General features: G+C 44.0%; 1 protein-coding gene across 10 annotated transcripts in view; it reads left to right on the top strand.

The window, feature by feature from the left end:
- LOC107269978 (teneurin-m) overlaps positions 1-25,257 on the top strand; it is a 293,857-nt gene that overhangs the window by 242,894 nt on the left and 25,706 nt on the right. Inside the window, exon 4 of one of the 10 annotated variants that reach the window (XM_025087376.1) lies at positions 17,893-17,948. The exons of the other annotated variants lie outside the window; for them this stretch is intronic. Coding sequence (XP_024943144.1) covers positions 17,912-17,948 — 37 coding nt within the window. The 5' untranslated portion in view covers positions 17,893-17,911. The remainder of the gene's footprint in view (positions 1-17,892; positions 17,949-25,257) is intronic. 10 annotated transcript variants of the gene reach the window in all.

The following is a 25,257-nucleotide window of genomic DNA, read 5'->3' as shown; positions in this document are numbered from 1 at the left end:
TCGTTATACGTCAGAATGATTATTTTGTAAACAAAAAAAAAAGATACGAAACTATAATAAGAACTTGGGGAATAATTACTAAACGGAAATACAGTGTTATGTTACTGCTATCAAAATTTTTGATTGACACGATTGATCTTCTTATCGTTTCTTTTCGTTATTCAGGTTCGCGTTTACGTTATATCTCCTAGACGCTTTTCGCTTTGCATTCTTCACCGTCAAGATTAATGACCGGGGTGCGCTTTGATTAGGGGTGGGTATCGTCTGAAGGGTGCGGGAGGCACCTCAGGTTATCCAGAGGCGCGTCATGCAATTAGAAGATAAATCATTTGTCCCTGGGATCAGTGGAATTTGATGAGAAGCTTGGCCAAGGTGTTACGTCACTATAGGTATAGTCAGGTATATGGGTATAGCTTAAGCAATTGATATTGCCCAGTGACGTCACTAGGGGTGCATCTGATGCACTTTAGATGCGTAAAAATGCAAGTGGCAGAAATCTCGTGGGACAATCGTGCAGCAGCCCACCGAACAGCCGCAGGCGTGGAATCACTTCTCGGTAATCCAAACGGCGTCGCGTTAATTATGACACGTAAGATACTCCTGTTGTGCGCTAATTAAGTGATGATTTCAAGAGAGCTTCGCTGGCTGGGATTAATTAAGCTGAATCGCGCTATCAAGATAAGCCGGATCGCAACTCGATTTCATTCCTCGTTCTCTCCGTGTAATAATCCCGTACAAAACACTTCTCGGTATTCTGCTAGAGCATTTTTTTTCTTTTTTTCTTCTTTTTTATCCCCCTGTGAATGCGCGTAATATCATCCCTTATTCTTGGCGCTGCTTTATATCCGATCTTTCCGTGCGATTCTCGCGAACGGAGTCGTGAGTACAGAGTACAAAGGAGTCTTGGGATTATCACGAGATTTATTTTTTATTTTTTTATGTATTTTTTTTTTTTTTTTTTTACATACTCTTCTCATGTGGTCCAGTAAATTCATTAACGTCGTCTCGAGTGCAGCGCAATGCCGGGACTCCTCGAAAGGACGAAAGACGAGAATCAACAGACCGTCCAAATGCAAACAGCTGTTACCAGCAACAGTCAGTCCACTGTGTATATACATATATCATTGGGCAACGATTGCTACGCGAATATATTCCTAGGAACAGGGATGCGCCAACGGTACACACAATGTTCCCGTTTATCTAACCAATCGGCCGCCTGCCCGCTTGGCAGCGTCGAGTAACACTTCGCCGAAGTGGCCTGGAATCTGTGCTGTCATCGAGTTCTCTCGGCTGCGCGAACGCGAATTCCGTGGGAATTACCAAAGAGACGTGCTAGTGGTACCACCGTGAAAGAAAAAAAGTAACATTTTCTCGGAAACGTCCTCAGTCCTCCTACCTCATTCTCGTAATCCGCCATTAACCCACTAACTTTTTCTATGGGGCGTGTGCATCATATAGGGGGTGGCTTTTTTTTCATTTATCAGAAAATTGATGATAAATTCAGGAGAGTGTTAAACTGCGGTCTTCCTGTTAGGGAAGTGAGAGGGGAGTGAAGGGAAGGGAGAGGGGGGGAATAGAGGAAGTAACAACCCTAGGGATTTCGTATCATCCCCCCCTAGAACGTGGTACGTTCTGGCATAAAGGGTTGAGCGAATGATATAGTAGCGTGTTTATTGCGTCCTATTTGCTCCTCGCCATCAACAGAGCCGCAATAGTACCGCTGTGTGCTGAGCCAGCTTCAACTCACTGCAGAAACTAATTACAACGAACCCGGGCTTGTTGCCTGGGCGAGTGCAATGTTTTCGTTCTTGCTCGACACTATCCCCTTTCATTCTGCATACCAACCTGTATCCTGACGTAGAGATAAATCCGCCAATCTTTTCGTTGACAGAGAGATATATAGATGACTGGAAATACCTGTGGCTATAGAAAGATCCGGATAGTTTCTGGATATTTTTAAGTGTGTTTTAATCAATTTATTTTTTCATTTCATCGATTAAATTATGAATCCATGAAAATACATAAATACGTGCCCGAATTGTGTCGATTTTCAATCGTTCTCACGTGAAATTGTTTTCCGACTCGATTTCTCTACGTTTGCCCGACTCGTTTCGCGTTAATAATCCATCCGCGCCGATGACACTGGATTTCGAATAGAACTTACAGGGTGCATCTGGTGCATCTCTGGTGCATCGTTTGCTCGATATCTCGTTGCAATTTCGTGTGCAGTTTAGAACGTGACGCACATTTGGAAAGTGAAAATTAAAGGGAGACTTTTGATTGATGGAGTTGTTTAGGACAATGGGGATACGAGTTGATGTAGGTGCCTCTACTTTTTTTTTATTGTGCATCAAACTGTTAGAATACGTAGTAAATCGCTTGGACTTCCACACGTGTGAAGACCGCTAAGTGAAGAATACTCGAATGGGATCAAAACTTACGGGAACCTTATGGGAACCTACGAAAACCTATGAAAACCTACGAAAACCTACGAGAACCTACGAGAACCTAGGAAAACCTGGAAAAAGCTGGAAATCGTTCGAAATGATCCTATATCCACATGCTATTCTGGGCGTTCTTCTTCCTCAGCTTTTCCAGTGTTTCCCTGGTTTTAAGTGTCTGTCCTACCTGATCAACCTAGAACAACCTGGAGCAACCTACGAGAACCTACGAAAACCTACGAAAACCTACGAAAACCTACGAAGACCTAGGAAAACCTGGAAAAGCTGGAAATCGTTTGAAATGATCCTATATCCACATGCAATTCTGGGCGTTCTTCCTCCTCAGCTTTTCCAGTGTTTCCCTGGTTTTACGTGTCTGTCCTACCTGATAAACCTAGAACAACCTGGAGCAACCTAGGAAAACCAACGAAAACCTACAAAAACCTACGAAAACCTACGAAAACCTACGAAAACCTACGAAAACCTACGAAAACCTACGAAAACCTACGAAAACCTACGAAAACCTACGAAAACCTACGAAAACCTACGAAGACCTAGGAAAACCTGGAAAAGCTGGAAATCGTTTGAAATGATCCTATATCCACATGCAATTCTGGGCGTTCTTCCTCCTCAGCTTTTCCAGTGTTTCCCTGGTTTTACGTGTCTGTCCTACCTGATAAACCTAGAACAACCTGGAGCAACCTAGGAAAACCAACGAAAACCTACGAAAACCTACGAAAACCTACGAGAACCTACGAGAACCTAGGAAAACCTGGAAAAAGCTGGAAATCGTTCGAAATGATCCTATATCCACATGCTATTCTGGGCGTTCTTCTTCCTCAGCTTTTCCAGTGTTTCCCTGGTTTTACGTGTCTGTCCTACCTGATCAACCTAGAACAACCTGGAGCAACCTACGAAAACCTACGAAAACCTACGAAAACCTACGAAAACCTACGAAGACCTAGGAAAACCTGGAAAAGCTGGAAATCGTTTGAAATGATCCTATATCCACATGCTATTCTGGGCGTTCTTCCTCCTCAGCTTTTCCAGTGTTTCCCTGGTTTTACGTGTCTGTCCTACCTGATCAACCTAGAACAACCTGGAGCAACCTAGGAAAACCAACGAAAACCAACGAACACCTACAAAAACCTACGAAAACCTACGAAAACCTACGAAAACCTACGAAAACCTACGAGAACCTACGAAAACCTACGAGAACCTACGAGAATCTACGAGAATCTACGAGAACCTACAAAAAACCTACGAAAACCTACGAAAACCTACGAAAACCTACGAGAACCTACGAGAACCTACGAAAACCTAGAACAACCTGGACCAATCTTTTTTTGCCGAAACTGTTTTTCACAAATTTCAATTGAGAATCTTGTTTTTCTGGAACATTGTAGAACAAACTTAGAAGAACTCAGAACAAGCAACGGAACCAGAATTTTGGAATTATGGGGGGCTAACTTCCCAGACCCTGTGGATCGACCCTAAATCCGATGTCTTGATGGAAGTGGGTGTCGCGCACTCGTCGCCAGTGTCAGTTTACAATGGAACGTCTAAGAGAGAGGGTTGACATTGTTTGCAGTTTATGGGGGATTTCGCTTTGTTACTCGTACAGAAACAAAGGCCCGTCATAATCATAAATGCCAACGCCGTAAGAAGGAACGGAAAAGGGGTTTGAAAAAGTACTAGAATTTCAAATGCATTGAAGATTCTTTAGATTCCGGGACGCTAGACGATTAATGAACCGATGGTTATGGTTCTGCATAAAGATGCATGGAGAAAAAGTGAGGACTGGTAAAAATAAAAGAAAATGTAAAAAGAAAGGGAATAAATCGAGAAAGTCGCTTGAAAACAATAATAGTGAAATTACCAGAATTATTAACACGGGATACATCTACTGGCCAGAGACAATCCAGCTTGAGGCATTGTTTATAGATTTCACGGAAGATTTCACATTATAGATTTCAGATAATGTTCACGAAAAGAATCCGAATTCGCAAGGCTTGTGTTCGTTTGACCACGATGAAAATGAAAGAAGAAAAATCTTCAGTCATCCCAAGGGGCTCGAGAGGCTGGCGAAGGGATAGCGGTATACCACTCTTGTATTTTCCTCCCTCTGGAGAAGAAAGGCAATCAACAGTTTTGTTACTCTATTTTCACATACGGCCGGGATCTGTATTCGATCAGCGAGTCTATAGGCATTCTAGGGATTTTCTTCATCCTCCTTTTCCACCCTGGTGTTCCTGTTGACAGAGAACATGGCCGTTTATTGTAAGCGTAGACAAGTAGCGATGACAGGACAAAAAAGATATGTCACTGTTTTATACGTGGGTCACAGTGACGCTTAACGAACACACGTGGAATCACAGCCCAGTGAAATTCTGGCCAATCGAACTGATAAAAACCCTAGACCCACTAAGAATTGCACGAATCATTTATTTCCTTCTTGAAAATCCTGCCAATACCACCGTACACAGAAGGCGCATTAACCCAGTTAAGACGCACAGCATGGTCAGCAACACTGTAGCCTTTAAAAGCATCCCCTAACACTGGCTTTTCCCTAGTTTCCCTCGTTCTCACACAGAGTGAGCCACTGGGGTAGTGGCGTTCACTCACCCTGCCTATATTCGAAGTGCCTTATATCCTGTGGCTAGTCCCACTACCGGCACAGATAGAGTAACTTCTTTCCAGTGTAAGCAGGGTTTTACTTCACTCTAGAAGTAGCCTCGTGTCTATTGAATTCACTCACCTTTACTGGCCAACCACTTTACTCCTCGCAGATCAAGAACTACCCGTAAGGGTATAATGGGTCATGGGTCGCTAGCGTTGCGTCATTGGCATGGAGAATTTACAAGGGATAAATAAACTAGGCGCGAGAGAGAAAACAAGAGAGAAAAGCAATATTAGAAGATGGATGTATCGAAGAGAATGTAAAACATAAGGAAACCTTAGCCATTATTATTGGCTCGTATCTTATCGACTAGTAGCTCTCGACGTTACCAATCGATTCGTCATGGCGTCATACTGCACTAATGATATTCATATATCCTCGTTGGACAATGCGAGGGTGATGAATGCCGATATAGGGAATAGGACGATGAGTCAGCTAACTGACAAGGGGATAAAACTTTGCCAGAATTCATAGCTGCCACCGCACGAGAGAGAAACGAAAAAGAGTCTCTCCTGCTACGTAAGTCTATTCCTCGCTCTGCCCGATGCGGGGCTGCGATCAGTGCCTGGGGAATTCCACAGATCCCCGGGGATGACATAATGAAATATCATAGGAGACATTGACAGTAGCAAAATGAACTGATCGTCCCGTTGGGTATCGCGTCATCAGAAAGCGTACAGTTATCGATCCTTTATCGCTCGAGAGTCCACTGTCTCTTTCGCTCTCTGTCTCTCTGGATTGATAAGGGTCCATTCACGCTGCAAGTGTCGAAGAGTTTCTACCGTCTTGTAGGGATTTTTTTTTCTCTTTTTTTTGGCCTCCTTTATTTAGACCCGCGATGTTAAATGAATTCACGTGATTGTTTAACCGGAACACTTGTTTATCGATATACACGATAACGCTGACAGAGCATTGCTGCGCTTCTGTGTATTTACGGTCGTTGAACTCTGAACTCCGATCTCGCCGATACTCTCTGACCGGTCTCACAGGATACACTCTGATTTCACTTTGACTTTATCTTTTCTTCTCGTCTATTACTTTTTCCTTTGAAAAGAGACGAAATCGCTCGCCCGTGCAAAGGGACACACGGGAATTTCCTCTTTACATTTTTAGTGGATTTACCAAATCCCACGGAAAAATCTCTCTATCGACTCCCAAAAGCTAGTCGACCCACATCGGAAAGGGAAAAAGGGACAAAATCGTGATGCTTCGATCTCAAGGAGAATCAAACGATAAATTGAATTTCGGCTTCGTTTTATTTACGCGGATCGTAAAGCCGAAGTTGCTCGGCCCTTATCTCTCTTTTCTCTTTCTCCTCTTTCTATTTATCTTTACACCCCTCCGCGGGACTCTACGCCGCGAAATTCCTCTCGCAGCATCCCTCTGGAGCCCGAGACCCGCTGACCTCGCGATAAGGACGGAACAAATTTCTTTTTTACTCGTCTTTGAATAGGAAGAAAAAGAAAAAAAAGAAAAGAAGAAAAAAAAAGAAGAGCCGAAGGAATAAAGGAGGTGAATAAAAAGAAGCAATAAATAGTTGAGGAGAAGCTTTACTCGTAAAAGTATGAGGCAGCAAGCATAAAAGATAATCGCCGATTAGTCTCCACGGTCGTTCGACTCGCGACGCCGACGCCGACGCCCCGTGACGACCGATCCACGAGCGCGGGATGGATTTTTCCTGAAGAAAGCGCGAAAAACAATAAAACCCATCGTAAAAATAAGGCGGATAGGCCGGCGGACCAGGAGCACTCCCTCTTCCTTCGGGATAACCTCAAGCGTCTCTGGAGAAATAATGGACCTTATGTGCCACCTTGCAAGAAATTCCTGTAGGATGAATTCACGGACGGCCATGAACTTCTTGTGCAGATCCTGTCAAGTGGAACGAAGAGGAAGGAGGGCAAGAGTGAGAGGGAAATACGATTCGATATGATTCGATAATTCGATACGAGGAAAGTCCAGCAAAAGGAGAGAGAGAGAGAGAGAGAGAAACTTACATAACTGAACACGCTCTTACGTATCCCAGTGACGATTCGTTTCTATTTAAAGAGCAAATAAAGTATCCGCGCCAAGAGAAAATCAAAATTCCTATAGCCAATCGATAACTAATGAATTCAATAACCGAGATAACAATCGACAAGGTAATATTATTCCTTTGTAAATGATATCAATTAAAAGTCGCAGTCACGGCAAAGCCAATCTTAAAAAGCAATCGCACGGGAAAGGAATGAAAAATCGACTGAGCGTCCCCTCCGTCTCTCTCGCACGCCCTTAACTACCTATAGTCGCGTCTCTGTCCCACTCACGGCAGGTATAGAAAACTCGAAAAATCTAAGGTATACCCCTTTCTCGAATTCGCGATCGATCAAACCGATGATTCCCCAATGAGCTTGCGTGACTTCGTCATTCACTTTACCATTGTATCCTTACGAAATGACGTCTCTAATGAAATCGATACAAAGCCGTATTTATCGAACAAACTTTCTACACGCAACTATTCCCCCCAAGCTTTATTAATACAGAAACTCAAACATATTCTAAATATTGTTCATAGCTTATCAATGAGAAATCGGCCACTTTGTCTATATTCGATACATCGCGACAGACTCGGCTACAATTTATTATCATTCTAACCATTTGATAACGTAGGTATATCATTCCACGTGCAATCGTCCACCTATGACAAAACCTAGCAATTTAACCGATTCACCCACAGCCGAAATTACCGCAGTCGATACATCGATTCGCTTGTAATACTCCACCCCTTAAAAGTATTCAGGGTTCATTCGAACCCCACCATAAAATTCCTCTCGCCGTTAACGTCGCTCCAACTATCCAAGCTCTTGCGTCATTCACTCCTTCGTGAACAGAGAAGACAAGTCGGATCTGTAGTGGCTGAACGATTTTAGGTGGAGTGTGGAGAGGCCAGGGGGGAGGGGGGGGATGGATAAAAATGGGGGAAATAGCCAGGATATCTAAGGGGATGGACTTTGCCATGAGATAGAGCGACCGGAAGAATCGAGGGAAAGGCGGAAGCTACGGCTTAGCGACCTAAAGCTCCCATTCACATTCCTCGGCTCTCCTTCGGACGACCAGTATTTCTAAACTGAAAGTAGTGTGTACTGTATATTATGTACTATATATATACCTACTAATCCGACATCCAATGTCTTCGTTTAATGCCATAACCATTCGGCAATAACGCTGGGCCAAGTACCACTCCTCTTAGCAGTGACCCAACACCGGCTTAGATTATTTAAATACCCATTTACGTGTATATGGCAATGGTAGGTAAAGGTACCTGGAAAACTGTACTTTACGGGCTATAGTATTTTCGGTCGAATCGTCAGGGTCCTTTGGATTTCTATTGAAAAAAATGTCGCTTGGGTATATCGGCTGAGAAAATAAGACATAACAAGATTTCCCAATGGAAAATGGTTGGTAAATACCTGGAAGATTTTCATCGAGACTTCCTGGAAGACGTGAGTCGGCGGCTGTCATTTAAAACTGTACTCGCAAGTACCTGTAGTATTTTTTCAAAGAATCAAACGCACGATTCTCTATAGTAGAATTACGCAAAAGAATTATTTTTCTTTTTTTTCTTGGGTATCAAGAGTCCTTACTTGAAGTTTAAGAACAGTATCGTACAGCCTGCGTACTTCCTGCGGATGTACCTACTATGGTTTGCAGGTACTTCGTCTAGTTCCTTTGTCCGAGTTACCAGCTAGCCTAACTGCCGACCCACCTATCTGAACGAACTTTGTGAAACTTGTTCCCTGTGTGTTTTATCAGGGAAATTCCCGCGCCCCTCCACCCTCGGGGTTCGTGCATTAAGGTTGACTGCGCGCAAGGATAAAGCCACTCGTCCTGCTTTCTTTGGCTCCACGAGGATAGGTGCCTGGAGCGATTTTGACGATTAACCGTCGAATAAAAAAAATCCCTAGAGAGGAAGTCAGTGGTTCGTGCGGGGTGCGTGTAACGTTGGGAGGTTTGGTAAGTGGGAGCGAAGATGCAATAAAAAAAAAGGTGTTCTGTACTACAGGGTGCATTCGGTATGTAAAATGATGGAAACGAGAAGCAGGCATCTATCGGTCGACGGGATGGGATGGATGGGTGATATGTGCGAATGGATCGTGGAGGCGTAAGGGTTGGTTCACACGTGCGAAGGCAGCACACGGGAAACGAATGTTCCTGCGTACACAGCTGGACTCGCTAATGACCAGGCGCATCCTCAAATCGAATTCGCCCTGTACGCCTATACAGAGCGACGGGCTCTCTGGCTCGTGCGTGGCTCCCGTCTACGTATGTGGATTTTGCAGTATATACGTTGGTACGCGTGCACCGGGAGGCACGCACAATGCGCATTTCCATGCCAGGCGAATCCATTCATGCCGCCAATTATAAACGAAACGGCCTAACAGAATGCACTGGTCGCTTCAACGGCCTCCGAAATGAACTCGTGTGGATTCCCCCTGTCCTCCTCCTCCTCCCCTCTTCCCCCTCTTCCCGGTTATTGCGAGAGTAAAAGTCTCTTTCGATTTCGCGTGTGGGCCTACCTGCTCGATAAAATGATAAGGACACTGATGGGTTGGGAGGTCAAGGAAGATTGAATACGGTCTCACCTGTATGTGGATTGGATATTTTTTTACCTCCATTGTGAGAGGAGCTTTACTCAAGTTGTCGGGTGAACGTCTTTGGGGCCACCAAGGAGGATCGATCACGACTGCCCTGATCAGCCAGGTTGGATCGTATTTCGGAATTACTTGGTCATTTGGCTGCTTCCCAAATGACAAGGATACTCTCGATGGACCGTGAAATCATTCTTGATCCTGACAGTAAGTGCTGATAATCAAATTGATAATACGTATACGTGGGCCGCAGCAGGGTCGCCGATAAAATAATGGAATTACTTGATCGTATCAGTGACTTCGATTTAGGTTCGTAATAATTTTGTTCGCCTTCATAATTTGTCCACGTAATTATCGTTGAACCGAGAGTTGACCTCGTTACAAGCAAGAATTATATTGAGAATACGGTTTGACTGCACAGCCAATATTTGAATAGCCTTTTGAAACCATGCAAAGAGGTACCCTTTGACCCACGATGATAAAAGTTGGTCTCGTTTCGTTAAGGATTGAAAAGAGGCAGAAAAAATGGATAGACTCCCTTTTCGGCGCGAGTAGACCGAGAATGGGACAAGGTGGAAGAATAAGAAGAAGAAGAAGAAGAATTGCGAAAGAGTGTCTCGTTCCGGTTGGCAAGCAAGAATTTCGGGGACCCTTTGTGATTGGCAATAGAGCGAGGAAATTGGTTTGAAATTCGCAGGAGTATGGAATGTATTGGCAATCAGATTTCGCATCCCCTCCAACCCCTTCATCCCTGTCGCGCCCGGCGTCCTGCGATATTCTCAGAATGCGAGACTCGCAATTCTCCTTCTCGTCCGGAGAAGAAAAGACGACATCTTTTTATTCTTCCTCCTCTTCCTCCTCTTCCTCTTCTTCCTCTGTCCCTCGAACTTGCCTTTGTGTTTTTTTTATTCATCCCTCATATACCTTCTTATCCCGGCGAAGAATTCAGGTCGCCGTGAAGGATGCATCTGGCTCGACTTTCTTTAAATGCACCTGTAATCTGTAATGCGACTTGCCAGATGTAAGGCCGAACTTTACAACCCTTAAAGTGGTACGGTAAGCGAATTCCGTTCTTAACCCCTTAACCCAAATACCCAGCACTACTTTGCTCTCAGTTGAATCCCTTCCAAGTGAGCCATTAGACCTTTCAAACCGTAAAGTCCTCCGTTTTAGACATTAAGAGGGTTTTCCTACCTGTACGTAGATTTCCTATCCATTCTAATCAGTGACAAATAGTCATGGCTATTGGTGACATAATTTAGAGTGACTATTAGCATGAAAAAATTCCCCCGGGTTCGAACTGTATTGCAGTAAAAGTTAAATATAGCCATTTAAAATATATTTATTGAATAAAGAAATGAAACAGTCACAAAGTATCCGTCGACAATACAAATTTTGACGTGATTGAGAGGATCGCTGGGCAGAAAATACAACTAAATTAATTAACGTAACTCTTTCAAAGTGAATGAGTAGAGGCTGATGGGGAAAAAGGTATTTAGTTGGTTTCCTTTTTTTTAATCTATTGCGAAGCTCCGGACTGTAGTAATTGTCCTACCCATTGTATAAGAGGGACCTCTGAAACCTACCACCATCCACCAGGAGACATCGAGGGTTGGTGTGTACGCTGAGGTTGTACGGGGATACCTCGAGGGTAGTTCTAATTCGTTGCTGAACCGGGGATGACATCAGTTGCAAATTCGAGCGTCATCTCTGTCATCATCGAACTCCTCCTATTGTTACTTGAATCAGACATTGGCTGAGTGGAAACTCGCCGCAAGGATCTAACGCTGGCACTCGCGATCATTCCTTGGCTACAAGTTCATAACAGAATCTTGATGGAAATTCAATGGAAGGCTTTCACTGTAACTGTACGTATACATACAGTAAGTAACAGTAAACGCTCACACTGGTCCAATCCTCAGCAGCAACTCCACTAGCATAGTCTCAGCATTAAGGGTTCTTTGACAACTGTGACCGTGTTCTATCAGGTCGATCTGCGTCGGCTATTCTATTGGAGCTCTATCTATAGAACGGTACCGAGTAAAAGAAAACGGAAGAGAAGGACGGTTGTACCGTAGCAACGGTGCTGGCATAGCAGCTCGAGCTCCCAATCGAACTCTAACTTTGTCAGGCCGATTGGTTTTTGTTACCGAAGCGTAGAACAGGGAAGAATGATCTCCCAAACCCCCACCCCCCACCCGGCCATAGAACGATAGATAAGCTGCCTTTTGACACTGTCTGTACCTTTATCTCCCTTGCTCTTCTTCTTCACCCCCCTCGCCACGTCCGTCCGCCACTAACTCATTCTCTTTTTCTCCTCGATCCCCCTTTTTGAATCATCAGTGTAGCCAACTGCGCGTATCAACTGTTCCATCCCTTCCTCCCTAACCAACTCAATCCTTCATTTGATCCTCAGCAGTTCAACCCTCGAATCACTATTCAACCCTTTGCGCTTCGACTCGGCCAACTTTGTTACTCCCACTGTGTCCTGCCTTCATCCCTTATTCCTCTCTCCGACGTCCCTCCACTAGCCTTACCTCTGACGTCGTTCTCGACGACGCTCTCGTATAAGTGCTTTGTAAAAGGCCGCCATTTTGCACCGAAAGACGCCAGCGTCTTTTATCATATTTGTGCCAGTCGATGCCTTCTGATCGTCTGTATACCTATATGTTCTATGTACATGCACGATATGTATACTATGTTGACAACCTTATTGAACCTTCCACTATCGATCAGCTTCTTGTTCCTCATTCTGGTTTTACCTTCCGGAGTTGTAGAGTAAAAAGAGTCTCGGGAACGAGTACGTCAAAGTAGGCAATGGAAATCGATTGGACTTTCAGCGTGTAAACGTGTTACCTTCAGTTTCTCATTTATTGCTTGAGATTATATAATAAGACGTTTGTATACGTCCCTATGTGTATATACTCTCTCATGTATTATATGTATATATATATATATATATACGTGTACATATGCCTTCCGGAGCAGAGCTCGTATAATCCGTTATCCGTTTTATGACTTCCGTCGTTTTTGCGCGTACCGTCGGGTCGAGGCTCTGCCGCTAACGTCCGACGAAATTAAGAACGTCGTCCGTCTGTCACCTACAACCTACGACCTACAACCTTAGCGAAGCTACCGGAGTCTACCCGACGTCCGAGGTCTCTTTTTTTTTTGGCTGAATCCTGGAAAGCACACAATGACGCCCCTCGGACGAGACTCCTGGGGCCGCGGCGTGCGAAGAGTCGAGAACCTGCAAGTTGCCCTGGGGATGATCTTTCTTTTTTCTTTTATTCCGCTATTCTCGTTTCAGCGTGATCAATCAAGCATGGAGTACGTCGATTAACGGTATCCTGAAGAAATTGAAGACGTCCTTAGAACGATTGAAATATTTTCTAGTACCATTTCATTTTGAAGGTCTTATTTCTTAAACGTGTCATTTGTCTTTCAAAGTGTCACGTACAATTATGAATATTTGCGCGAACTGATGGACGTGACTTTTATATAGTTTCCTATTCCTTGATTATTTTTATAAATCTTTTTATTTTCGTATACACCGAAGTGCCAATGAATTTAATCCATATAAACCAAAAGTGGAAAGATTTCAAAAGCCAAAAAAGTAAAGAAATGTTGATTCAAGGAATCCCGGAAATTTCATGGCTCCCGTTCGTTACTCGGAAATTACACGAGCTTCGCGAGGATTGTAGAAAAGCTCCGGAAGAAGATCTGATTAATGGATTAGTTAAACCCACTCTAGCCTCTTTGTTTCCATCTTCCACTCTGCTGTAAAGGAGAATCTATCGAGGAGAGAGAAAACAATAATCAGCCTTATAATCAACAATCAAAGCTCCCTCTGACGCAAAGAAAGCGTCAAGTAAATGAAAGAAAAAGAAGTCTATAAAAAAAGAAAGTTGATCCGTACAACAAAGTCCCGTAGCTATCTGCTAAATACGAATGGCTAGATTTAATGGGGCTCCGATTGATTTATCTCGGTTGAATTTCTTTTGCCGTGTCGGCAGCAGCCGTGTGAGCGCGAGCCCTCCTCTTCTTCCATCGCTAAAAGGTTCAAAAGCCGATTGAACCTTGCGCTCTCGTAAACAGCGTCCTTATAAATCTTGTCCGGTTGCGCTTGGTCGCTTGGTCGCTTGGTCGCTTGGTAAGAGCAACCGAGTCCGCTTAGCTTAGATAAGTATAGTAGATGGGGACGAGCGTGTAGATACTCCAGATTAAAAGATATCTGGATAGCTTGGCAGAAATACCTCACACACGGAACCGCGTTGCGCGGCTCCTTTGCCGCGGGCCCCTTAATTTCCTGCCGTGCGCTTTATTTCATTAAAAAGTCATTAATAATATTACGTTAATGCACGCGAAAGCGCTCGTCTGAGCGGCGATAGATTTTCCGCATATACACACGATTTAACTTGGCTACACTCTGCCTTCAACCTACAAGCTTTCATAACCTGCTCCGTGATCTACACTTTATACTGTATATATACTCTCTTTAGTATAATATAATATTAAAGCCTGGCTGCTATTCTCTGCTCCTGTCCTCTTCTCGTGTAGTTACCTGCGTACGTTATGTATATTAAAGCGTAGAGTGTACCTATTTATTTAAAAGGTATAACTTACTGAAGCTGCTATACTATACTATGTATATAGTGTATCGTCCAAGCTTCTCGTGCATTTACGTATACCCAATTTCCGTTCCCTGTACAGTTTTGTTGGGACTTAAATAAAAATAAAAAGCAAAGAAAAAAAAGAAAAGAAAGTCGGAGCATAATCCTTATAAGCGCGTCAGTCCATCCCAAATAAGGGACACCCTTTAGCGAATGTCCAATTTTGAAAATCTCATCGAGCGATCTGCGTTTGATCCCTTTGAGAATCCTTAAACCAAAGGCCGCACCTGGCGTCGCGACGGTCCCTGCGCCACCAACTGGACCACTCGCAATAATTCACATTATGTAAAGGACTCTTTTCAGAATTCGCGTGTTATCTCAGTCACGTATCTCGGAATAATTCGTTCTCTCTGCCTCTGTCCCTCTGTCCCTCTGTCTCTCTTTCGCTATCCACACAGAACGAATCTGCAAGTTTACAGCTTCCCAATTCATCCTGGAAACATCTGCCAGTCAGGCACTGATTCCAGTTTGAATATGCTGTGCTTGGATAGAGACGTTAAAATCTATCGTGCAACCTCAGAAGCAGCAACCTTAATCTAGAGTAGATAAAATCCTTGGGGCATCGCTGTACATACAACGTGAAAGTAGCTAGCGTAATTTCTCTAGGAGTCCGGGGGGACACCTAGTAGTAAGTTATGGAATAGTTTCCACGTATGTGCCTGAATCTCTTGGAACATATGGCGCTTGTGGGCTGGTTAGGTTAGGTCGGTTTAGGTTTAGGATTTAACGGGTAGAAATACGACACCACGAGGATCCCCGACGTCACACGCTCTCTCTCTCTCTCTCTCTCTCTCTCTCTCTCTCTCTCTCTCTTGCTCCACATCTTTGATTGCCAGTGTCGTTCTTTCTGTCTCCGTCTCTCTTCTTTACATACCTACGTTGCCACTACTGCCATTAGCTATTTACAGAAACTCCCTGCAAATGGACCGGTGCAGTTGTCATTCTACACATCTTCTTCGGTCACGAACTCTATACCTACACTCTATACACTCGTCTAGGGAGACAAACCCAAAGGGTTGTTGGTTCCTTTATTTTCGGAACGCCATTACTACATTGTATAGTAGATGCTATCCGTAGACACGAACCGCGATTGTTATTCCTGCGTGGGAATAGAAAGAGCTTGGATTATTGCGTTGGTACTTCCGGATGCTGTGTCTATGCATCTGGAACACGTTGAAGGTAATGGTTAAACCAGCTTTATCGTACAATCGTGATATTAATTTCCCATTTTCGTTTTTTCATTTTTGGGAACAAGATAATGTTTCAGTGTAAGCATATCCGTGGATAAAAAGAGAAATTGAAAACCGTACGCTATAATCTCGACAAGCGATGCCTGACCGAGTCGCAACAATGGTCTAGTCAAAATTCTGCACTTCTGAAAGACCCTCTATTTTTTTTTCGAATAACGAAACTTGTCTTGTTGTATTTAATGAACCAACCATAAACTATGTGTGTGGGCTGTGGACCGTATTTTAAATATTTTTGTTAAGCGGAACAGCATGTTGCGTTAGCCCGTGACTGAATGGATTCCATGCCTCTTGAAGTCTGTCATTGTTTGATGATCAACTTGATCCGAATGTTTCCATTGGACCAGTGAGAATCCTCGAAGGCAGTGTCAGCATATATTGTATATACATATCTATCAACGAAATTCTTCAGGCTCATCCTAAACAAACCCCACGAACAGTTCCTTCATGATAATTCATGCCTGATCCAATAAGAATGATGATCGTGTTCAGTCTTATAGAATTTTTCTATTTTATTTTCTCTCTCTCTCTCTCTCTCTCTTTCTCAAACTTTTATTTGTTTCAACCAAGCGACATCCCGCTCGTCTCCGACTTGTTTGCAATGTCAAACAGCGTAAACCCAAGAGAGAGACGCTTATATATGCAATGGACCCAGTGACTGCAGCTGCAGCCTCTTCTTGGTGGAGTTCAACGTCTGCCTAATAGGCATACTAATCGACGTTAATTCGATGCTGGGTAGAGAGACAGTCCTGTACCATTTAACGAGTCTTATTGACATCCCAGAGAATCGGTAGCCCTGGACCATGTCATCCCCATCATGTGTGGTCTGGGCCTAATGTCCTCGGGGCAACCCTTTACGCAGATAGATACATGCCCTCGGCCAGAGACCTTAATCCCTTTGATATCAGTCCATGACCGCCTGCGTCGACTGATGCATGATGAGGTGACCTCTCTTACTCTTCTCCAGCATCCATCAGTCTCTAGTAGTTCGCTTACTCATTCCATTAGCCCTCGCTTTAGCGTTAATCGTATTCAGTTCCGCAACCTGGACCACTTTACTATTCCACTTGTAGTTGCTGCTATTGTTTATTCAAGAAAAATCTCTCCCACTTGTCTATTTTTTAAATCATCTTTTTCATCCTATCCCAAATAAATCGTTTATTCTGGACCATGCTTTGATTCTTCGTCAAACGACAATCGATATTTATATTGATTATTTATATGACTGTGACTTTCGACATTTGGATCTTCCATTCGCAGCCTCTTATAAGGGCATTAATCTTAAGTCTTATGCAGCTTGAAATCTATAAAGATGATATTACGTGTCCAATAAATCAATCAGTGCTCTCGATTCTCATTGAAGTAGTCATAAGGTCTTTTATGATTATATACGTATTTAGAAACAGTAAAAATAATTTCATCTCAAGCTGTGCATCTATTATCATTTATAATCCATTCTGCATGGGTTATATATCACGAGACGAAAATATATGGATACTTTATTGATTAACGAATGATTCTTATAAATACCGTGTTACTGTTTTTAATCGAAGCCACGTTAGATTGATATACTTGGATTCTCGTTAGGAGATATTAATAATAAGGGAGTCTCCGCTACTAAGGGATGCACGCTGGCTGATATTACTGGGGTGTGTTTTAATCTAAAGGCAATCGCGACACCCGATGTCGAGGGTGTTGTGTACTGCGTCACCTTACAATCGGAGGGGGGTACTTTAAGCAACTATTTCTGGGGACCGAAGAGGGAGTCTGTCTCTCTCTCTCTCCCGCTTGCACTATATATTGTATATGGGGATCGAACGATACACCATTGAGCCGCCCTAAAGATTGATGGTGACAACCGACAAGGGGTGGCGCGGAGTCATCGGTTTATGGCGAGTCGAGAAAACTTTAAACTTTCCTCACGGAGAAGCGTAGTCATGCGATTCTGACTGAGCACATTTCTTCTTCCTCTTCTTACTCTTCTTCTTTTATCTACTTCGTCGTCCCTCTCGTTCTTGCTTTTTCCCCTCCAACCCCTATTTCGGCACGAGTTCGTCTGGAACTCGCTTGATTTCATGTAAACCGAATTTCGCTGCTATTAATGCATTTTTTATGTTACGTGACTTTTAATGTCGATTAGTCATCGAGACGAGTGTATAAAATGTTATTGATAGATTCTATAAACTCATGGATAATTATAACGTTGCTGTCTTTTTTATGTTACAGGTATGTACAGCAAAGGGATATGTCTGTGGATAAGATGGGGTCAGGTCAAAGGTTGCGTAAGTAGATAAAAATGTTTAGCTGAGAGCGACTAGTATGGCATTACGTAGTGGCGCCGTAAGTTGTAGGGTCTGTATGGGAAACACATGCCGGTCATCACGTGACGCGTGTTGCACCCTTTTCTTGTATTAATTTTTTTTCGGAAAATAAGGGCGCGGCCTATGGTAACCATAGAAAATCTGGCATGCGCGCGCGTTGGCTCTGGAAAGAGAATAAAAATATTAGAGCGAAGCTCCTACCCTAATACTAATGTGTACACCGCACGACATACGGAAGGCGAGGAAGAGGAATTACGATGATCCTGTGTCCGAATATTCCAAGGACGAAATCTTAGGCCCACAACCTGCGCGAGGGCCCCGGACATCTGGCCCACATTAACCCTACCCAAGATCCATCTCATGCAACCTGACCTGTTTTCATTTACAAATAACCCAAATAAAAAGCGGTGATTTTTTCGGGGCGCCACCAGACAATCCTTAGCCGATCAACCCTTTGGAAACGACAGTTGCCAAGGGTGGCTACCGTTCGCCCTTAACCTTCTTAGAGGCGGATACCTCGGAACAGAGAATTTTCCCATCGATCCGTCGTTTACCTTACCAATTCTCCACGTGGTCAAATAAATAACATGCCGATAATAGCACGAGACCGATTGGGCCCTGCGCGACAAGGCCCCGAGAAAAAGGACTAAATGTTCAGGCTTGGAAATTAGGATCCTTCGAAATGCCTTCTCTAAATATCCTGAGCGTGTAAAAACACGAAGGGTCCTTGAGAGACGTCCCAGGAGGTGGTGGGCCCAAAATCATCCATACCTGTGGCTCCTAACGCGTAAAGGGGAAGAAACGGAAGGAGGCGAGAGAATGAAATAAAAAATTAAAAGAAGAGAAAAAGTATTTTAACGCGGCAGGATAGCGTCTGGTGGCCAAAAGGGGCCCAGAGTACGGTCGGACCTTAGACTGGTCATTGTCCAGCGGCCGTGGAACCCCGCGACGATTGTTTGGCCTGAAAATGCAAATTCTCCCCGAGCAACAATGGGGCCTCCTCCACGAAGGTGCCCCCCCCCCCTCGCACTCTGGGTGGCATTCGCAAAACGTGCAGTCCAGATTCAGAGATGTGGATCTGCCATGGCGACGCGTCGCGACGGCCCCTCTGTTTACCACGTGCCGACTCCAAAGTGGACGATCTTAACGTTCCTTGCCCACCCGCTTCGCAGACTCGATTTCCGTCTCAGGGATCCAAACTTTCTCACTCGTAAAAGTCCAACCTACCTTTCGCTCCGACATTACGCCGACGCCTCGGACAGGATTCCCTATTTTCGGTTATATCCAGGACCATCTTATAATTCTCGGAAATTGGGACTCTTTCGAGAAGAGTACTCACACAGAGACTAAATTCTCTTGGATGAATCCACGCCCACACACGGGAAGATACTTGGAAGCAATGGACCATTACGTTCCATCTCGCAACATAATATTATTTTGGAGATACACGTTTCTACGAACGCAAATCCTACATGCCTATACATATACTGTACGTATACCAGAAAACGGAATTTAATTGCGTGGGATTGCGTTAATTTTATCAGAAAATGAGACAAAGAGAGTTACGGGTTGCTCGTGGTAACTGAGAATTTAGTACCTGTGGAACTCGAGGAGGCCCTTGGAATATTGATACGTGTGGGAGGCTGGATAGACAAAGTTTTCCGAACGGGATGAGCGCAGGCATGCGAGTATCCAAAATCCGAAATCTCTCACGTTAATACCAAGAAACATGATAGAGATGATAATAGATCTTTGCTGGAATGGAAAAGCATTGGATAAGGGGACGTAATCGGATCCAAGATCAAACACGATCAACCATCCCAGATGATCTTGTATCCGACTAATAAAATCTTTTGGCACAAGTAGGGTGATGAATGAAAAGGGGGTGCCAATGAAAATATTAAAAAATATGAAAAATCACAATCTCAGTATTTTGTCCCTGATCCTCTTCATCCCTCTCGTCCATCTTCCTCCCACGCCCCTTTCTCTCTTTCGCGTAAATGACGTTCACTAAGATCTTGGAAGGATAGCAAGTACACGTTTTTCTTGTCCACCATCCCTCATCCATCCGTCTGTCGTTGACGGTTGAAAAAGGCGAAAAAACGAAAAGAGCCAAGGCGTGAGCTGGAAAAATAGCGAAATAGATGAAGTCAAATGCAGAAGGCAGAGGCGAAGGAAGCATCGCCGAAGCACGAACGGTCAATAGTCGTGCGTGCTGATACGCTGGATATTTCTTCGAGTGGGTAAAGTCTGGCCGAAATAAGGAGTCCAATAAAGGAAAGTGGGCAAAGGTCCTGAAGACATTCTCCTCTAGCCAAGGCAAACACAGAGGATGGAGGGAGGCTCACGACGCCTCAATTTTTTCTTTCTCTTTCTCTTTCTCTTTCCAGAGGAGACTTTATCCGCCACTGAAGCGTACAGTCCCAACTTCCTATAGAGTCCCCGCGTCACTATATCTCGGATACGTGGGTGGTACCGATGGCTGAAATCAGAAAAGCTTCACTGTGTTTACATTCTACGTCGTTTCACTAGTCGATAATTAGAGCAGCATAGTGGTAAGTCGTGTTCAACCTAAAAGCATTCTGCCCTGGCGTAGTTGCCCGAGTCTTCGGCTGATTCGCTAAATCGCTTTAGTCAACCGTTAAAGACGTCATTAGTCGTGCTGCTACGTCAATTTACTCAAAGACAAGACTTCGGTGTTCCTCTACTTCGTATATATTGGTAATAAGGAAAATTACGTGGCCCAATTACGTCGAATCGAATCAGGTACTCGCTCGGTGCGTCCGACTTTCGATTCAATACACGGCAGTTCGTTCCACGCCTGACCACCCTGGAATATAGTTGAATTATACCAATCTTCGTACGTAACGATGCGACCATATGTCGCCTTTCTTTCAATTTTTCACAAAATTCTACATGTAACCACTTTTTGTCTTCTTTTTTTATCCGACTCTACGTTGCTGTCGGTATGTTGAAAAAAATGAAGTAGAATTGCGTCGCGAAGGGGGGTGGGCTAAAAGGCAACCCCTAATATTGGTAGCAACGCCACGCTGACAAATGCCACGTAATAAGGCCGATTGTTCGCTGTCGGGCCAATTTGAGTGGCAGCCCTGCAATTCTGGGTCGTACGACCCTCCGGAAGGAGAGGAGGCCCTGCCCCATTTTTTCGGTGTAGGATAAAGCGACACGTTGTAATGGGACCAGGGCTGGTACGGCTCGAGAAAGGGTTGTTTTCACTCGCAGGGAAAGCCCTTCGTCTCTTTTTTTTTTCATCCTATCGACTGTCTCGCTCCCTCCGCCATCTATTTCTCTCGTGCCTCACATTAGCTGTACCTTCGGCTAGCGTGTTGCGTATACTACACCTATGTCAACTGTAGTGTGTCTACACTGTGTGCTATATCTATCCGGGCACCGTATGTCGCAGCGCGCAGGGGTTGTTCCAGCAGTCGATTCTCCAGCGTTTCGTAACTGGCTCACATGTAGCATTTCAGGGGGTCCCAGCTTCTCTACACTCGTATTACCATTTGTACATTATTTTTCCCCTGGTGGTTGGTATTCCCGCCCTACCCCCTGTCCCCGCCCGTCTACACCCCTTTTGCATTAGATAATCGGCCGGATTCAATGGGGGCCACTGACAGTTGAAAGGATTTCGCCGACACGACCCAAGGGACCCTTACTGAAAACATGTCAACAAAACTCTTATCTTATTCATACAACATTTTTTCCATTTAATTAACGCACTTAAGTTGCATACGAAAATTCGAAGATTCGTGGAGTTTATCGATTTTTGTAAAAAATTAGATCTATCTCTTTGTTTGTTTTTCAAAATTCATTCAGCCGGCCGTGAAAAAAAAAATCAGTCTCAGGCACGTGTCGCGGCACGGATGAAAACAGTGTGGCTGGGGGTAAGGGAAGGGGGGTCAGAAGCACGCGTAAAATATTTTCATGAAAACTCGCAGCATTTGCTGCCCAGATTTTGGACGTGGCTCGTACGTGTTTCCGCATCGAATAGCCACCTAAACTAGGTAGGATTTGGTGTACTGGTTTACCAAAAAGGTTTATGTAAAATGCGAACTCTCGTCCTTGTCGTGATTTTCTGTTGGAGATTTACAGTTGTGGTGGTAGGACTGCTGGACGGTGGTGGGGATGGGTCCAGGAGTTGAGTCGAGTGGAGTAGAATTGAGTAGAATGAAAAAGGGGCCGGGATTCAAAAGGACAGAGTAAACAGTAATGGTGGGCCAAAGTACAGGAGCGAGAAGGGACTGAGATTGGGCCTAGAATGAAGCCGGTCTTTGGCTATTAGCATAATCACACTCGGCTGCTGTACAGATTTAGAAACCCTGAAGGAATCGAGTCGTATGGCAAATGGCTATTCTGGAACGCACGTCTCGTTCCACGTAACTGCGAAACAGCTATCGAGATTTCCAATTATAGTAATAGATTATTCCCATTATCGCCCTCTGCAGACGACACCATTGGTATTTTTAATAGTATTTTTAAATGAATAATTTTACTTTTTATTTATCATAAAAATCATCATATCCTTTTCTATGCTTATCCTTGAACAAGACAAATTCTCAGCCTCCACAAAAGATCCTGGATCAAGTGCACTTCCTGCGTCGTAACTCTTCCACCGAGTAACGCTACCAGTTTTTAGTTACTCGATCCGTATCTGGTGGTCCGTTTCGTTCGATAAAGAACACTCCAGCATCTTCCTCGGTGGTCAATTTTCTTCTTAGTCTTACTCCAGATTATTGTTATTGTTAGACATCTATTAGTGCATTCTATGCAGTATGAATCGAATGAAAAGTTTTTTCAAATCGGTTAATGACTTTTTTTCTTCTTCTTCGATGCAGATAAAACGTCAATATTTTCTATGCTCTTGAAACTGAACGTGCATGTTACTCCAGTTTCGGAATGAATTCGACGTGTGCGTGGTAGCGGAATATGAGATTCAGCTGCGGAAACGTATATCAGACGTAGGTCGTATACGTAATTCGCGTGGTTGAAATATTCATGCATTGGGCTAATAACGTTTTCGGTTAACTCGCCACTGAGGTCCCCCGGTTTTCGGTGACAGCCTAGCATTACGAATAGCATTGCGTGGGCTTAACGATTGAATATGCATGTTCCTTGGGGAGGTCCCCGGTGCAGGAAGTCGCGGAAGGACACTGCGATACGTTGAAGGTCCCTCCCTTGACATCCGTAGGATCGCAGTCGTAAATTCCTGCTGATTTATTTATCGAAAGAATTGAAACAGTTAGAAGAAACAGCTAGAAGTATTACTCGACGATAGCAGTGTGAACGTAATTTTTTATTTCTTTTTCAAAATTTCCTACAACGTCTCCTCACTCTTTCTCCCTTATGGGGACTATGGACAATTCCCAGGCCTCGAGATGCCTGATGATATCTGCGCGGGTGCTGAGACGGGTTTTAGTCGATGAAAATCTTTTTGTGAGACGAATGAAAAAAAAAAGCGTAAAGAAAATGCACAATGGTGGGCCTTAACCGTGTCCCTTAAAAAGTTTCACCGTGGCAGCCAGTAAGCGCAAGACGATGCGTAGATCCTCCGGGACATCTATGAGATCTTGAAATACGATTTTCGGTCAGATATGTTTACTTACTGAATGGAGTATACACGGGTCCAGCTCACGAGTATATCTGAACTGCACGTAGAAACTGGCAGGGGTTGAAAAGTTTCTCATCTGAGATTGGAAAATGTCTGGGATTACGTGAAAAAAAAAAAAAAAAAGGTTAAGTCGGATTGCGTATCGGCCAGATGGCAGGCGGAGCGGCGCGTCCGGCGCTGCTTTAACGTGAAAACAGTTCAGAGATGGGTTGGTGAATGTAGTTCAAGATATATATATATATATATATATATTATACATTATACGAGGGCTGCTCGTGTGTTAGGGGTGGATTTCGAAAAGGGTAGAACGGACCGGAGATGGGTTGGTGAATGTAGTTCAAGATAAAAAAAAGGTTAAGTCGGATTGCGTATCGGCCAGATGGCAGGCGGAGCGGCGCGTCCGGCGCTGCTTTAACGTGAAAACAGTTCAGAGATGGGTTGGTGAATGTAGTTCAAGATATATATATATATATATATATATTATACATTATACGAGGGCTGCTCGTGTGTTAGGGGTGGATTTCGAAAAGGGTAGAACGGACCGACTCCTTTCATCCATCCGGTCAATGGGTGCCTTTCTCGTCTTATAGTCATACGCTCTTGCAGAATTTTCAGAACACACCCTTTCTTCTTCATCCCTTATCCCCAGGCAGCCGTGCCTTCGTCTCCTAAAATCCTTAAGAAAATTCTATAAAAGTCCTACATGTCAGTCCTGCTGAAAATGTCCTATAGGTATAATCCAGATCGCGTATAGTGAACCACACTCGCCCAGTAAAACCAAGTACGAAATTCGTTCCTGTAAATTTTTCGAAAAGTTCAAAAGCAAGCACACTTTTATAGTGACTCGGTAACAGCCAATTGGACATGCGGAACAGTCATCGCCCAGAGCGCTTGTAATTTACGTAACCATCGTCCCTCTCTATGCAGATGCAGCATCCCCATGGGGTTTCAGGACCGCCATACTCGAGCCCATTCCCAACAACAATCTATACACTCTCAACCACTAGGAACTGTACCGTGTCTACCATCTCTCCGCCCTTAGATGGAAACTACTCTGGCGCCTTAGCGACCCTCCAATTTTATTGGCTTAACTCGCTATTTTACAACCGATAGTAGATTATGGGATTAGACACTGTACTCGGGGTGGTTATTGAGACATAAACTCCATGAGATATGACAACTGTATTTCGTAGTCTGTGTCACGGTTATACAGGACGCTATATTCACCGAAGATAGCAGTGGTGCAATCCTTTAGGACTTTTGAATGCGTGAAAAATAATTTGAAAAATGGAGAGGAAGACGAATAAAAGAAAAAAAAAAAAGAAAAAAAATACAGATCTCATATTACCATGGCACACCTGTCCCTACTGTCAGGACCACCCTGGCGAACACCCACGAATCTACTTTTTATTATTTAAAATCACGTAGACTTTCCCATGAAGGAAAGTCACGCACTTGTGCTATGCATGTGATTTGGTGGATACTACATCCTGACTGTTTCCATCTCTCGTGGAACGTTACATCCGCTTCCGTTTGGATGAAGGAAGAGCAGTGGGTGTATAACGAGATAAAGGGATACTCTTTGCCATGGAGAGAAGAGCGGAAGCAGGTAGGATCTCTGAACCCCACATTTTTTCGATC

Source organism: Cephus cinctus, unplaced genomic scaffold (assembly GCF_000341935.2).
Source record: "Cephus cinctus unplaced genomic scaffold, Ccin1 Ccin1_scaffold0693, whole genome shotgun sequence".
NCBI lineage: Eukaryota > Metazoa > Arthropoda > Insecta > Hymenoptera > Cephidae > Cephus > Cephus cinctus.
This window is presented reverse-complemented; position numbering and strand designations above follow the sequence as displayed.